Here is a 17,385-nt window from a genome sequence, read left to right as displayed (position 1 = left end):
TGGAGGAGAAGCTGGAGGAGTTGGATAAGTTTCTGAGTGGGAGACAGGCTGACACACAAACATGGAGCTGTCAAAAGGACCTGGTCTTGTTGCTGGGGTGCTACCTCACTACTATTGTTTTTTCTGGCCATACATTCCTTTATTAATGGCTGACGATTCGATCAGAGGAGATGGAGTCTAAGCAGGAGAAGCAGTAAATGGATGCAGCCTGGCTGCTGCAAAGGAGACCGGGAAGAGGAAACTCTTGTTGTACTAGCTGGCAGACATTTCTGTTTTCCCACTGGATAAGGTGATGCTGACTCATGTGTTTTAATAGAACTGTGGTGCCTATGTTTGTGTTTGACTGCCCACAACTTTTTTTTCTCTTGAAGACCTTGCACAGAAGCAATGTTCTTGTCTACCGGTAGCATGGGCTAGGTTGCTGAGTGAGTTAGGTTTCGTTGGAAGGTTAGGTTGTTTCTTATTTATATAAATGCCTTTTTTTTTGTATTATAATGTAACCATTGGTTATGAATGGGTTATGTTCCTGATTTAATTCTTTAAAAGAAAAATAACAAAAAGGTCCAACGGCTCCACGTTTCATGTGTGTATAATTTATACATCTCCCCTAAATCTTTTAAAATCATGTTTTGTGCACATTCCTTTAACAACCTAGTTTAATTAGTTTATCATTGCGCTTTGCAGATTCCCATATATGTGCCTGAATAGTGAAGCAAAAAAAATAATAATATATATATTTTTTTTCATTAGGAAATCTTACCTGCTCTGATATGGTTTAGTGAAGCTAACATTCGGAGCATGAAAGAGGCAGGCACTGTAATGGTGTTTCGAGTTTCCTCCAACATTAATTCATTACGTGAAATAACCTAGATAATGAAAAAAAAATCATACAAAGAAAACAGATAAGATAATATAATGAACATTTTGGAATACAGAATTACACAATGGCCCAGATTTACTAATGTTTCTGCATCAATAATCGGTCTAAAAAAGTGGTGCAAAATGGCACAATGTGGTGAATCTATAGTTTCTACACTTTTTACAGACAAGCTTGATAAAGGGGTGAGGTGTAGTTGAAAAGGGTGGAGCTTTGTTTAGAGAGGGGCGAGCCTAAGATGTGTAATTTTGCGCCTAAATTCTGGCATAAAATTCTTAAAGCTAACCAATAGTTGGTATAGAGTTTTGGAAAAGTATTTGTCCCTGCACCACATTTATCATCCAGCCTGAGCCACTGTGATAAAACCTAGTGCAGGTCTAGGCTTACACTATTTTACAGTCAGTAAATATGGACCAAAGTCCTAAATTAATCCCTTAAAGGGACTGATCAGGATTAAAATATATTTTTTCGGAAACAACTCTGTTTGTCTAGAGGATGTGATTTGTACTGTATTTCAGTATTATTTAGAGCCCATGGGACACAAAAGGCATTTTTGTTTGGAAAAAGCTGATTTACCCTGGACAACCACTTTAAAGGGAGCCTGACATCAGGACCAACACTAATAATAAACCAATAGTAATGACATATAGGCTAAGCTCACATGAAGAAAATTCTAACTTTTAGTTCTAAAACAGTGCCTCCATTGTGCAAAGATAATAGTTTTAAACTGTATGCAGATTAGTAATTCAAATCACTGAGGCTATGAAAGATCCACTTCTCCAGCTACCCTGCCCCTCTTTCTGAATGTTGATTGACCGAGCCAAGCAATAGATACGGCATATCTTCAGTAAAAAGCCATGCCAAGGTAAGATACTGTATCTGATTGATAGGTCAAACATTACTGTGCAGAGGGAGGGGCTGGTTGACTAAAAGAGTGGATCTTTCATGCACCAAGAGGAATAGGAAAGACCTCATGCAGTGCATTAAGCTACCTATATGTATGAGGGACAAGTTGCACAGAGCAATGAAAAGAAAGAAAATGTATTAAATACTTTCTACTACACTGTATTCACTGAAGAAAATGAAATGTCAAATAAAATGCAGTTCTGCAAAGTAAGCTCCCCATTAAATTGTGTCTGTAAATTCTGTCTGACCCAGAAGTGAATCAGTGTCTTAAAGAGATTAACCCCTTAAGGACCAGGCTGATTTTCACCTTAAGAACCATGCCATTTTTTGCAAATCTGACCGGTGTCACTTTATGTGTGAATAACTTTAAAACGCTTATCCAGGCCTTCTGAGGTTGTTTTTTTGTCACATATTGTACTTCATGACACTAGTAAAATGGAGTAAAAAAAAAAATCATTTTTATTTATAAAAAAAATACCAAATTTACAAAAAATGGAGCAGATTTCCAAGTTTCAATTTCTCTACTTCTCTAATACATAGTAATACCTCCAAAATAGTTAGTACTTTACATTCCCCATATGTCTACTTCATGTTTGGATCATTTTGGGAATGCCATTTTATTTTTTGGGGATGTTACAAGGCTTAGAAGTTTAGAAGAAAATCTTGAAAAAAAAAATTTTTTTAAGGACCAATTCAGGTCTGAACTCACTTTGTGAGGCTTATATAATAGAAACCACCCAAAAATGGCCCCATTCTAGAAACTCAACCCCTCAAGGTATTAAAAACTGATTTTACAAACGTCATTAACCCTTTAGGTGTTCCACAAGAGTTAATGACAAATGGAGACAAAATTCCAGAATTTCGACTTTTTTTTAATCCATTTTTTCCAGTAACAAAGCAAGGGTTAACAGCCAAACAAAACTCAATATTTATTGCCCTGATTCTGTAGTTTGCAGAAACAACCCATATCTGGTTGTAAACTACTGTACAGGCACACGGTAGGGCGTAGAGGGAAAGGAGTGCCATGTGGTTTTTGGAAGGCAGATTTTGCTGGACTGGTTTATTTACACCATGTCCCATTCGAAGCCCCCCTGATGCAGCCCTAGAGTAGAAACTCCATAAACGTGACCCCATGTAAGAAACTACACCCCTTGAGGTATTCAAAACTGATTTTACAAGAGTTATTGGCAAATGGAGATGAATTTAACTAATTGAAATTTTTTGGCAAATTTTCAATTTTAATAAATGTTTTCCAGTAGCAGCCAAACAAAACTCAATATTTATTGCCCTGATTCTGTAGTTTGCAGAAACACCCCATATGTGGTTGTAAACTACTGACTGGCACACGGTTGGGCATAGAGGGAAAGGAGTGTGCTATTTCTATAGAGCAGGTTGTTACAGACGTGAGAATACCAAATATGACTACTTTTTGGGGGGTTTGTTTCAGTTTTACATAATAAAGCATTTTAAAAAAAAATACATTTTTGGGGTATCCACAATCTGAAAGCTATATATATATATTTTTGGGTGACTGTCTTATGTAGGAGCTTATTTTTTCCGGGATGAGATGTCGGCACTATCTTGGGGGTGCATATGACATTTTGGTTGCTTGCTATTTGGTTGCTTGCTATCACTTTTTGTGATGTAAGGTGACAAAAATGGCTTTTGACACCGTATTTATATATATATTTTTTTGCTGTGTTCACCAGAGGGGTTATGTCATGTGTTATTTTTATAGAGCAGGTTTTCACGGATGCGGCGATACCTAATATGTATACTTTTTCTACTTATTTAGGTTTCACACAATAATATAATTTTTGAAACAAAAAAAATCATTCTTTAATGTCTCCATAGTCTGTGAGCCATATTTTTATTTATTTATTTTTTGCTCGATTGTCCTACTGTATGTAGGGGCTCATTTTTTGTGGGATGAGATGGCGGTTTCAGTTTTACATAATAAAGCATTTTTGAAAAAAAAATATTTTTTGTGTCTCCACATTCTGAAAGCCATATGTCTTATGTAGGGGCTCATTTTTTCCTAAATGAGATGTCAGTTTGATTGGTACTATATTGGGAGGCATATAACTTTTTGATCGCTTGCTATCACACTTTTTGTGATGTGAGGTGACAAAAACATGCTCACACTGTTTTTATTATTTCTTTTTTACGGTATTTACCTGAGGGGTTAGGTCATGTGATATTTTTATAGAGCAGGTTCTTACAGACGTGGCGATACCTAATATGTATAGTTTATTTATTTATTTTACTTTAACACAATAACACAATTTTAGAAAAAATAAAACATGTTTTAGTGTCTCCGGCACATAACAACAAGGGCTGCAGGGGAGGGGGTTAAAAATTAAAAGATCTGTGTCTTTTGAAGTTTCTGATTTGTGACTGCGGGGATCAGAAACTTCCGAAAGCACTGCAAACAGCAGGTCTGAATTGACCTGCGGTTTGCAGCAATCACCGATACGGGGGATGAAAGGGGTCACGGGACCCCCCTCGGCATTGTCACAGAGTGGCTGCTGAATGATTTCAGATTTTGCGGCTGTGATCGGAAATACACAGGGCGTACCTGTACGCCCTGTGTCCTTAAGTACCGGGACATCAGGGCGTACCTGGTACGCCCTGTGTCCCCAAGAGGTTAAAGTCCTAAGAGTCCATGACAATATCCTGCTAGCCTTAGAAGCGGCTGACTGACATTGCATGCTGTTTTATAGTCTATGATCTACAAGTACACCCAAATCTGTCTCTAAAAGGGACTCTCCCAGTGTTACGTCTGACTCCACATTAAACGTAGTAACATCTGAAGAAATTCTCCTTGGTCGTATAAACTCTCCCACCAGAAGACTTCTGGTTACTATTGCATTATTTTTCACCTTCGAGTGTCAAAAAAGTTCTTAGTAAAAAACGGAGGTGTCCGAGACCTGATTGATTAATCACAAGTTGTCCATGTTGTTTTTAACCCTTAGGATACTGGAGGTTGTTCTGTTTTTCATCATTAGCCGCGGGTCTCTGGTGTTTGAAACAGCAGAGACCCACCGGCAATGGCGCCCACCGCATGCATGTATGGCGCTGGTAGCGAAAGGTTTAAATAGGTTGTCTAATTTTCATATATTGATGACCTATCTTCCTACAGCTGATCGGCAGGATGCCTGCAGTTGTGCCCCCACTGATCTGATGTTGATCAATATAGGGTAAGTGGATAACAATTGTAATTTACGAGATGTATGCTTGTATGGACGCAGACACACCTCCCCATACAAGGAGCACATCATCAACATAACGTCCTTACCAGTTCACATCATGCACAAAAAAGGTTATTCACTGCCTTAAAAAAGTATTCGCACCCTATGAACTTTTCCACATTTTTTCACATTACATCCACAAACTTAAATGTATTTTATTGGGATTTTATGTGATAAAAGAACATGAAGTAGCAAGTATGTGTGAAGTGAAAAGAAAATGATGCATGGTTTTCAACATTTTTAATAAATACAAATCTGGAAATTGTGGCAGGCATTTGTATTCAGCCCACCTGAGTCAATACTTTGTAGGATCACCTTTTGCAGTAATTACGGCTGCAAGTCTTTTGGAGTATGTCTCTACCATATTTACACATCTAGAGGCAGACATTTTTGCCCATTCCTCTTTGCAAAATAGCTCAAGTTCAGTCAGATTGGCTGGAGAGCATATGTGAACAGCAGTTTTCAAGTCTTGCCACAGATTCTCGATGGGATTTATGTCTGGGCTTTGTCTGAGCCATCCTAACACATTAATATGCTTTGATCTAAACTATTCCTTTGTATGTAGATCTGGCTGTATGTTTATGGTCGTTGTCCTGCTAGAAGATGAACCTCTGCCCCAGTCTCAAGTATTTTGCAGCCTCTAATCCTCCAGGTTTGCCATCTATTTAACTCCATCCATCTTCCCATTAACTCTGACCAGCTTCCCTGCTGAAGAAAAGAACACAGCATGATGCTGCCACCACCATGTTTCACAGTGGCGATTGTGTGTTGAGGGTGATATGCAGTGTTAGTTTCCCACCACACACACCATTTTGCATTTAAGCCAAAAAGTTCAACTTTGGTCTCATCTGACTAGAGCACATTCTTCCACATGTTTGCTGTGTCCACTACATGGTTTGTGGCAAACTGCAAACAGGACTTCTTATGGCTTGGTTTCAAAAATGTCTTTCTTCTTGCCACTCCTTCATAAAGAACATAATTGTGGAGTAAACGACTAATACTTGACAGATTCTTCCACCTGAGCTGTGGATCTCTGCAGCTTCTCCCAAGTGACCATGCACCTATTGGCTTCTTCTCTAATTAACTTGCCTGGGCTGTCAGTTTAGGTGGATGGCCCTTTCTTGGAAGGTGTGCCATACTCCTTCCATTTTCAGATGATGGATTAAACAGTGCTCTGGGATGGGTTTTTTATTCATTTATTATAAATAGTGGTTTTCAATATGCTGTTTTATCACTATTGTTCTCTAACAAACCTCTGAGGCCTTCAAAGAACAGTAGTAGTTATGATAATAAATTACTCACAGATGGACTCTATTTACTAATTGGGTGACTTTTGAAGGCAATTGTTCAGACTGGATTTTATTTAGGGGCATCACAGTACAGGAGGCTGAATACAAATGCATAACACACTTTCCAGATTTTTATTTAAAAAAATTGAAAACCATGTATCATTTTCTTTTGACTTCACACATGGTTTCTACTTTTTGTTGGTCTATCATACGAAATCACAATAAAACACATTTAAGTTTGTGGGTGTAACATGAAAAATTGTGGAAAAGTTCAAGGTGTATGAATACTTTTTCAAAACATTGTATCTCTGTTCCCAAAAAACAACATACAAATTTGGGAAGGGGGAAAATCAGGCCGCCATTGGACACTCCTAGACCTATAAATAATATTTACAATCAAAGGAGAAAAATTATGTACAGGAATAATTACTACGATGGTTATAAATAGCCTGAATATCATTAACATGAGCAACAGAAGTATATAATGCTATAATATCAAAAGTAATTCCTTTATAATTACCCTGCGACCAAAAAATCCTTCATGTCCCATAGCATATCTGTGTCACTAACAAAACCTGAAAGATGTTGTAACAGCGGCTAGAGACGTCTTTGTAACAAGATCCTCAATCATTCCAGGAGGGAATCCACCCCAAACATAATAGTTCTTAGGACAATTCACATTTCCGTGAACTTTTTACATTGGTGAAAAAATATGTCCATACTTTTGGTTGAGGACCGTTCTGCTCATTCTGCTGAGGCACCTACCTGCCTGCTGCAGCACTGGCTCATCCAGGCTGTCTGTCGGCCTGGAAGCAAATCAGGGCAAGCCTTCCCCCTCCCCCACTTGCTCTCATTGTCATGTGAGCATCCTTCTTTTTCCCTAGTGCTTTTTTCCACCAACATGTGCAGTAAAATGGTGCTACACACTATACTCGATTCGGCTGACAGCCAAATTTTGCAAAGTTCGTAATGAACCCATTTTGTTGCGAACTGGTTTGCTCATCTTTAAAGAGAGAGCTAGAGAAATATTTTGGATACTAAATTTAGATGACTAAATGAACGGATGTCCTGTATTTTTATTGCGTGAATGCTTACATTGATCTGAAGATTTGTTATTTGAGATGCTTTAGATATGTTGGTCATATATAATGTGAACAGGTGTCAATAAACACCAGAGCAGCTTTGAAGTAAGTGCACATAGATAATATGAACACCACACCTCGTGCCCGCTTGACGTCACCTACGTCGAGCTCACGAGACGCGGTATAGTCACGGGTTACCAAAACGTGACGTTACGCCCTCCAGAGGAGCAGGTAAGGTCAAGTTGATACAGTTTACACACACACCTCCTGTCCACACGGGCACAGAGTGCTCCAGACTAAAACAAATTCCTGGTAGCCATTGGCTCCTGAACTGAAAAATTTAGGAGCCAAATCAAATTTTTAGTCGCCAAATCGAAATCGAATCAAAATTTTGGTATCGTGACAACGCTACTCCGATCAGATCGGCATAGGGTTGTTTTGATACCAAAATTTTGATTCGCTTTCATCACCATAAAAAAGTATTGCGATACTCAATACCGCGCAAAAAATAAATAAAACAACACAAAAAAAAGCTGCGTGCATTTCGCATTTTCTGAAATGTTCGGCCCATAATAGAACAGTCTTATCCTATTTTTTGGGGTGACAAGATGACTAAAAAATGGTGAATGCTCACCGCATAGGAGATATTTTTTAATAATTTAATCGTTTGGACAGCACTATGTAATATGTTTATTTATTCTTTATATATTTTATATGTAAAATTGGGAAAGGGGGGATTTAAACTTAATATTTTAGGGTACTTTCACACTAGTGTTTTTCTTTTCCGGCATAGAGTTCCGTCCTAGGGGCTCAATACCGGAAAGGAACTGATCAGTTTCATCCCCATGCATTCTGAATGGAGAGCGATCCGTTCAGGATGCATCAGGAGGTCTTCAGTTCAGTCACTTTGACTGATCAGGCAAAAGATAAAACCGCAGAATGCTACGCTTTTATCTCCGGTGAAAAATACTGAAGATTTGCCTGAATGCCGGATCCAGCATTTTTTCCCATAGGAATGTATTAGTGCCGGATCTGGCATTCAAAATACCGGAATGCACCCGCACTAAATCCGGACCCATTCACTTCTATGGGGCTGTGCACATGAGGGGTGATTTTCACACATCACTTGTGCGCTGCGTGAAAATCGCAGCATGCTCTATGTTGTGCGTTTTTCACGCAACGCAGGCCCCATAGAAGCTAATGGGGCTGCGTGAAAATCGCAAGCATCCGCAAGCAAGTGCGGATGCGGTGAGATTTTCACGCATGGTTGCTAGGATGAAAGTCTATTCACTGTATTATTTTCCCTTATAACATGGTTCTAAGGGAAAATAATAGCATTCTTTAATACAGAATGCATAGTAGAAGGTCAATATAATTAACATTGGCGGCGCAGTGCGCCCCCCCATCACCCCAGTATGATAAACATTGGTGGTGCAGTGTGCTCCCCCAATATAATAAACATTGGTGGCGCAGTGCGCACCCCCCAACACCCCAGTATAATAAACATTGGTGGCGCAGTGCCCCCCCCAATATAAGAAACATTGGTGGCGCAGTGCGCACCCCCCCAACACCCCAGTATAATAAACATTGGTGGCGCAGTGTGCCCCCTCAATATAATAAACATTGGTGGCGCAGTGCGCACCCCCCAACACCCCAGTATAATAAACATTGGTGGTGCAGTGCCCCCCCCTCAATATAATGAACATTGGTGGCGCAGTGTGCACCCCCCCAACACCCCAGTATAATAAACATTGGTGGCGCAGTGCCCCCCCCTCAATATAATGAACATTGGTGGCGCAGTGGGCAGTGCCAATGAGGGTTAAAAAAAATAAAAATAATTAACTCACCTCCTCCAATTGATCGTCTCCTGTTCTTTCTTCAGGACCTGTCAAAGGACCTGTGGTGACATCACTGTGCTCATCACATGATACATCACATGATTCATCACCATGGTAATGGACCATGTGATGAGCTCAGTGACATCACCACAGGTCCTGAAGAAAGAACAGGAGACCGGCAGCTACGCGATCAACTGGAGGAGGTGAGTTAATTTTTTTAAATAATTTTTTTAACCCTCATTGGCACTTCCCACTTTGCCACCAATGTTTCTTATACTGGGGGGGGGGGGGGCACACTGTGCCACTAATGTTTCTTATACTGGGGTGTTGGGGGGGGGCACACTGTGCCACCAATGTTTCTTATACTGGGGTGTTGGGGGGGCACACTGTGCCACCAATGTTTCTTATACTGGGGTGTTGGGGGGGCACACTGTGCCACCAATGTTTCTTATACTGGGGTGTTGGGGGGCACACTGTGCCACCAATGTTTCTTATACTGGGGTGTTGGGGGGGGCACACTGTACAGGGAGTCTAAGAAAGAATCGAATGAGTCACTAACTAAGTCGGATCTTTAGTTCTTTTCACCTGTGACTCATTCGATTCTTTCTCCCTGTACTTGTCAGTGACTCAGAGCTGCTAGTGGTTGCATTGCCTCAGCTCTGATTGGTTGGTGGGCGGGGAGGGGCTGGCAGAAGCAGTTCCACTCTAGGATCAGATTACACTCCTCCCGAGCCCCTCCCCTCCCTGCTGCCAGCGTCTCTGCTGTTGTCTGTGTGCTGTGACCGAGCTAACTGAGACTGAGAAGAACGGGGCAGAGAACTATCATCTCCTGTGCCCGCCGCTGTTCCTTCTGTAGAGCTGCCGCGGAGGGTCTAGTCGCAAATGGCGACAAGACTAAAAAGTCTTGTCGCTATTTGTAAATTCTAAGTCGCATTGGCGACCATTTTGGTCGCCATCTGGAGCCCTGCCTTTTCGCTGCCGCAGTGAAAACAGCGCTGTATCAGCCTGGGAAATCTGCCACCAGCTTCTCGTTTGATATAAGCCCGGTCCACTAAAGGGATTATATAGGGTGAGAAACCAACCCGCGGTAGCTTATAACTAGGCCGTGGGGATTTGTGATCGAGATACAAGATAGCACAAGATTAAATTATATATTTAATCGCTGTAAGGGCACACTAGATTTAATACAATATACACAGAGAATATATACAGTGGTCTGAGGTTACAGATACAGATTATTTGGGTACAACAGGGTTAAGCAGAGCATTTAAGAGTGTGCTCTCTTAAATGTTGGTCAAGATTAGTGGTCAAGTCATGGCTTCCTCCAAGGATGTGGCATGCGGGTAGCTGACCAGAACATCCTTTAAACGGTTGGACAAACCCTGGTAAAAATGGCAAGATAAGACTGGCTCAGATGAAGAAAATATGCCAGGGATAGTGCTTTCCACAATCTAAGGGATAGTGCTTTCCACAATACAATAAGTCCAGTCTTGTCTCCAATAAAAAGTCTTTGATTGCGGAAAGAGCTGGCCCTGGGTTCTTTTCTTCTTTGCCCTTCAGCACATGTTATATGTCTGGCCACCTTCTAGGACTACGGTTCCAACGCTGAATCCCGTATTCCAGCAGCAAGTCCACAGAAACCCTTAATTTGTTTTCAAGCATGCATAGTTGTTGTGACTCTTCACAGCAACAAAAGTTAAACTGCTAATCACACTCTCACTCATTTTGTTTCACATGGGTATCATCCTTTATCTCACTCAAATTTTCTCGTATACACAGGGTTCATTCCACTGGGAGGTGCTGGACCATCTTATAAATTCTGAATAATATTCCTCTACAGAAAAATATCTATGCAGAAGAGAGAGGAGATTTTCTTCTGCTACCTCCCTATGACCTGGTTAATCATACAGAAGACCCAGGGATGCGAAAAATGTCTCTCTACAGATGATAGTTCAGAGGCACTGAAATCTAAAAAGAAGGCCCCAGCTTGTGGATCTGTCTGTAGAAGAGACATAATAAGGCCCACCCATTGCTGCTCAGCCCAGATGCATGTGGCATTAAACAAAAATATAACTTGCAACTCTCTCAGGAGGTCACAGAGGTTTTACAATCTTCAGAGACCCTATTTCACTGGATCATAGGAGCATGTTCCACATAAAAGGCTAGTATATACAGTCCTGCTTAGACTGGGAAAAAAATGTGTGTAAGTAACTGGCTCAGTAATAGAAAACAGAGGGTGGCTATTAACGGTACACACTCAGATTGGGTTACCATTAGGGATGAGCGAACCCAAACTGTATAGCTCGGGTTCGTACCGAATTTGGGGTGTCCGTGACACGGACCCGAACCCGGACATTTTCGTAAAAGTTCGGGTTCGGTGTTCGTCGCTTTCTTGGCGCTTTTTGAAAGGCTGCAAAGCAGCCAATCAACAAGCGTCATACTACTTGCCCCAAGAGGCCATCACAGCCATGCCTACTATTGGCATGGCTGTGATTGGCCAGAGCACCATGTGACCCAGCCTCTATTTAAGCTGGAGTCACATAGCGCCGCCCGTCACTCTGCTCTGATTAGCGTAGGGAGAGGTTGCAGCTGCGACAGTAGGGCGAGATTAGGCTGATTAACTCCTCCAAAAGACTCCATCCAGTGATCGATCTGCAGCTGTGGATCATTGAGCTGCTGATACTCAATTGCTCACTGTTTTTAGGCTGCCCAGACCGTTTGTCAGTCACTTTTTTCTGGGGTGATCGGCGGCCATTTTGTGTCTTGTGGTGCGCCAGCACAAGCTGCGACCAAGTGCATTTAACCCTCAATGGTGTGGTTGTTTTTTGGCTAAAGCCTACATCAGGGTGAAGCTGTCACACCAAGTGAATTTAACCAGCAATAGTCTGTTTATTTTTTGGCCATATACTACATCAGGGGCAAGCTGCGCCTGTCACCAAGTGCATTTAACCCTCAATGGTGTGGTTGTTTTTTGGCTAAAGCCTACATCAGGGTAAAGCTGTCACACCAAGTGCATTTAACCAGCAATAGTCTGTTTATTTTTTGGCCATATACTACATCAGGGGCAAGCTGCGCCTGTCACCAAGTGCATTTAACCCTCAGTAGTGTGGTTGGTCAAGCTGTCACACCAAGTGCATTTAACCAGCAATAGTCTGTTTATTTTTTGGCCATATACTACATCAGGGGCAAGCTGCGCCTGTCACCAAGTGCATTTAACCCTCAGTAGTGTGGTTGGTCAAGCTGCCACACCAAGTGCATTTAACCAGCAATAGTCTGTTTATTTTTTGGCCATATACTACATCAGGGGCAAGCTGCGCCTGTCAACAAGTGCATTTAACCCTCAGCAGTGTGGTTGGTCAAGCTGTCACACTAAGTGCATTTAACCAGCAATAGTCTGTTTAATTTTTGGCCATAAACTACATCAGGGGCAAGCTGCGCCTGTCACCGAGTGCATTTAACCCTCAGTAGTGTGGTTGGTCAAGCTGTCACACCAAGTGCATTTAACCAGCAATAGTCTGTTTATTTTTTGGCCATATACTACATCAGGGGCAAGCTGCGCATGTCACCAAGTGCATTTAACCCTCAGTAGTGTGGTTGGTCAAGCTGTCACACCAAGTGCATTTAACCATCAATAGTGTGGTTATTTTTTGGCCATATCCCAGTCTAATTCTGTCAGTAAACGTATACCTGTCACCCAGCGCCTAAATACTAGGCCTCAAGTTTATATCCAGCTAAATCTGTCGTTACTGCTGTACTGTTGTGGCTGGGCAAGTTATTTAGTGTCCGTCAAAGCACAGTTTTTGTTCTGGGTTGAAATACAATTCCCAATTTAGCAATTTCCTAATTTAGTGGTTTCTGCTGTATCAGGCATACTTTAAATACATCCCTAAAAGGGTATATCAGAATCAAGGTGCTGATAGGGTCATTCTGAATAACTTCACACACACGCTACTGTGCATTTCCAAGTCTAATTCTGTCGGTAAATCTATACCTGTCACCCAGCTCCTAAATACTAGGCCTTAGGCCTCAAATTTATATCCAGCTAAATCTGTCGTTACTGCTGTACTGTTGTGGCTGGGAAAGTTATTTAGTGTCCGTCAAAGCACAGTTTTTGTTCTGGGTTGAAATACAATTCCCAATTTAGCAATTTCCTAATTTAGTGGTTTCTGCTGTATCAGAGCTATTTGAAATCTATCCCTAAAAGGGTATATAATATTCAAGGTGCACATAGGGTCATTCTGAATAACTTCACACACACACTACTGTGCATTTCCAAGTCTAATTCTGTCAGTAAACCCATACCTGTCACCCAGCGCCTAAATACTAGGCCTCAAATTTATATTCAGCTGAATTTGAATACAATACATTGGGCCAAATAATATTTTTGTTGTTGTGGTGAACCATAACAATGAGGAAAACATCTAGTAAGGGACACGGACGTGGACATGATCGTGGTGGTGTTAGTGGACCCTCTGGTGCTGGGAGAGGACGTGGCCGTTCTGCCACATCCACACGTCCTAGTGTACCAACTACCTCAGGTCCCAGTAGCCGCCAGAATTTACAGCGATATATGGTGGGGCCCAATGCCGTTCTAAGGATGGTAAGGCCTGAGCAGGTACAGGCATTAGTCAATTGGGTGGCCGACAGTGGATCCAGCACGTTCACATTATCTCCCACCCAGTCTTCTGCAGAAAGCGCACAGATGGCGCCTGAAAACCAACCCCATCAGTCTGTCACATTACCCCCATACATATCAGGGAAACTGTCTCAGCCTCAAGTTATGCAGCAGTCTCTTATGCTGTTTGAAGACTCCGCTGGCAGGGTTTCCCAAGGGCATCCACCTAGCCCTTCCCCAGCGGTGAAAGACATAGAATGCACTGATGAACAACCACTTATGTTTCCTGATGATGAGGACATGGGAATACCACCTCAGCATGTCTCTGATGATGACGAAACACAGGTGCCAACTGCTGCGTCTTTCTGCAGTGTGCAGACTGAACAGGAGGTCAGGGATCAAGACTGGGTGGAAGACGATGCAGGGGACGATGAGGTCCTAGACCCCGCATGGAATGAAGGTCGTGCCACTGACTTTCACAGTTCGGAGGAAGAGGCAGTGGTGAGACCGAGCCAACAGCGTAGCAAAAGAGGGAGCAGTGGGCAAAAGCAGAACACCCGCCGCCAAGAGACTCCGCCTGCTACTGACCGCCGCCATCTTGGACCGAGCACCCCAGGCAGCTTCAAGGAGTTCCCTGGATTGCACTTCTTCAAACAATGTGCTGACGACAAGACCCGAGTGGTTTGCATGCTGTGCCATCAGAGCCTGAAGCGAGGCATTAACGTTCTGAACCTTAGCACAACCTGCATGACCAGGCACCTGCATGCAAAGCATGAACTGCAGTGGAGTAAACACCTTAAAAACAAGGAAGTCGCTCAGGCTCCCCCTGCTACCTCTTCTGCTGCTGCCGCCTCGGCCTCTTCTGCTGCTGCCGTCTCGGCATCTTCTGCTGCTGCCGCCTCGGCCTCTTCCTCCGCCTCTGGAGGAACGTTGGCACCTGCCGCCCAGCAAACAGGGGATGTACCACCAACACCACCACCACCTCCGTCACCAAGCGTCTCAACCATGTCACACGGCAGCGTTCAGCTCTCCATCTCACAAACATTTGAGAGAAAGCGTAAATTCCCACCTAGCCAACCTCGATCCCTGGCCCTGAATGCCAGCATTTCTAAACTACTGGCCTATGAAATGCTGTCATTTAGGCTGGTGGACACAGACAGCTTCAAACAGCTCATGTCGCTTGCTGTCCCACAGTATGTTGTTCCCAGCCGCCACTACTTCTCCAAGAGAGCCGTGCCTTCCCTGCACAACCAAGTATCCGATAAAATCAAGTGCGCACTGCGCAACGCCATCTCTAGCAAGGCCCACCTAACCACAGATACGTGGACCAGTAAGCACGGCCAGGGACGCTATATCTCCCTAACTGCACACTGGGTAAATGTAGTGGCAGCTGGGCCCCAGGTGGAGAGCTGTTTGGCGCACGTCCTTCCGCCGCCAAGGATCGCAGGGCAACATTCTTTGCCTCCTGTTGCCACCTCCTCCTTCTCGGCTTCCTCCTCCTCTTCTTCCACCTGCTCATCCAGTCAGCCACACACCTTCACCACCAACTTCAGCACAGCCCGGGGTAAACGTCAGCAGGCCATTCTGAAACTCATGTGTTTGGGGGACAGGCCCCACACCGCACAGGAGTTGTGGCAGGGTATAGAACAACAGACCGACGAGTGGTTGCTGCCGGTGAGCCTCAAGCCCGGCCTGGTGGTGTGCGATAATGGGCAAAATCTCGTTGCAGCTCTGGGACTAGCCGGTTTGACGCACATCCCTTGCCTGGTGCATGTGCTGAATTTGGTGGTGCAGAAGTTCATTCACAACTACCCCGACATGTCAGAGCTGCTGCATAAAGTGCGGGCCGTCTGTTCGCGCTTCCGGCGTTCACATCCTGCCGCTGCTCGCCTGTCTGCGCTACAGCGTAACTTCGGCCTTCCTGCTCACCGCCTCATATGCGACGTGCCCACCAGGTGGAACTCCACCTTGCACATGCTGGACAGACTGTGCGAGCAGCAGCAGGCCATAGTGGAGTTTCAGCTGCAGCACGCACGGGTCAGTCGCACTGCGGAACAGCACCACTTCACCACCAATGACTGGGCCTCCATGCGAGACCTGAGTGCCCTGTTGCGCTGTTTCGAGTAATCCACCAACATGGCCAGTGGCGATGACGCCGTTATCAGCGTTACAATACCACTTCTATGTCTCCTTGAGAAAACACTTAGGGCGATGATGGAAGAGGAGGTGGCCCAGGAGGAGGAGGAGGAGGAAGAGGGGTCATTTTTAGCACTTTCAGGCCAGTCTCTTCGAAGTGACTTAGAGGGAGGTTTTTTGCAACAGCAGAGGCCAGGTACAAATGTGGCCAGCCAGGGCCCACTACTGGAGGACGAGGAGGACGAGGATGAGGATGAGGAGGAGGTGGAGGAGGAGGAGGATGAGGATGAAGCATGGTCACAGCGGGGTGGCACCCAACGCAGCTCGGGCCCATCACTGGTGCGTGGCTGGGGGGAAAGGCAGGACGATGACGATACGCCTCCCACAGAGGACAGCTTGTCCTTACCCCTGGGCAGCCTGGGTTAGCGTGGCAGAGATGTGGAAAACTTTTGTCAACACGCCACAGCTAACTGCACCACCACCTGATACGCAACATGTTAGTAGGAGGCAAAATTTCACTAACATGGTGGAACAGTACGTGTGCACACCCCTCCACAGTACTGACTGATGGTTCGGCCCCATTCAACTTCTGGGTCTCTAAATTGTCCACGTGGCCAGAGATAGCCTTTTATGCCTTGGAGGTGCTGGCCTGCCCGGCGGCCAGCGTTTTGTCTGAACGTGTATTCAGCACGGCAGGGGGCGTCATTACAGACAAACGCAGCCGCCTGTCTACAGCCAATGTGGACAAGCTGACGTTCATAAAAATGAACCAGGCATGGATCCCACAGGACCTGTCCGTCCCTTGTCCAGATTAGACATTAACTACCTCCCCTTAACCATATATTATTGTACTCCAGGGCACTTCCTCATTCAATCCTATTTTTATTTTCATTTTACCATTATATTGCGAGGCTACCCAAAGTTGAATGAACCTCTCCTCTGTCTGGGTGCCGGGGCTTAAATATATGCCAATTGACTGTTCCAATGTTGGGTGACGTGAAGCCTGATTCTCTGCTATGACATGCAGACTAATTCTCTGCTGACATGAAGCCAGATTCTCTGTTACGGGACCTCTCTCCTCTGCCTGGGTGCTGGGCCTAAATATCTGACAATGGACTGTTGCAGTGGTGGCTGACGTGAAGCCTGATTTTATGCTATGACATGCAGACTGACACTCTGCTGACATGAAGCCAGATCCTCTGTTACGGGACCTCTCCCCTCTGCCTGGGTGCTGGGCCTAAATATCTGACAATGGACTGTTGCAGTGGTGGCTGAAGTGAAGCCTGATTTTCTGCTATGACATGCAGACTAATTCTCTGCTGACATGAAGCCAGATCCTCTGTTACGGGACCTCTCTCCTCTGCCTGGGTGCTGGGCCTAAATATATGCCA

The 17,385-nt window shown here is 44.0% G+C and overlaps 1 protein-coding gene across 4 annotated transcripts in view; it reads right to left on the bottom strand.

Moving 5' to 3' along the window:
* The window catches only part of DCAF6 (DDB1 and CUL4 associated factor 6), a 1,153,281-nt gene that overhangs the window by 44,496 nt on the left and 1,091,400 nt on the right, over positions 1-17,385 (bottom strand). For all 4 annotated transcript variants that reach the window (XM_044288252.1, XM_044288251.1, XM_044288253.1 and 1 more), the window contains one exon: positions 761-866. In XM_044288252.1, the coding sequence (XP_044144187.1) occupies positions 761-866 (106 nt within the window). The remainder of the gene's footprint in view (positions 1-760; positions 867-17,385) is intronic.

The sequence above is a fragment of the Bufo gargarizans genome, chromosome 3, assembly GCF_014858855.1.
Source record: "Bufo gargarizans isolate SCDJY-AF-19 chromosome 3, ASM1485885v1, whole genome shotgun sequence".
Taxonomy (NCBI): Eukaryota; Metazoa; Chordata; class Amphibia; order Anura; family Bufonidae; genus Bufo; species Bufo gargarizans.
This window is presented reverse-complemented; position numbering and strand designations above follow the sequence as displayed.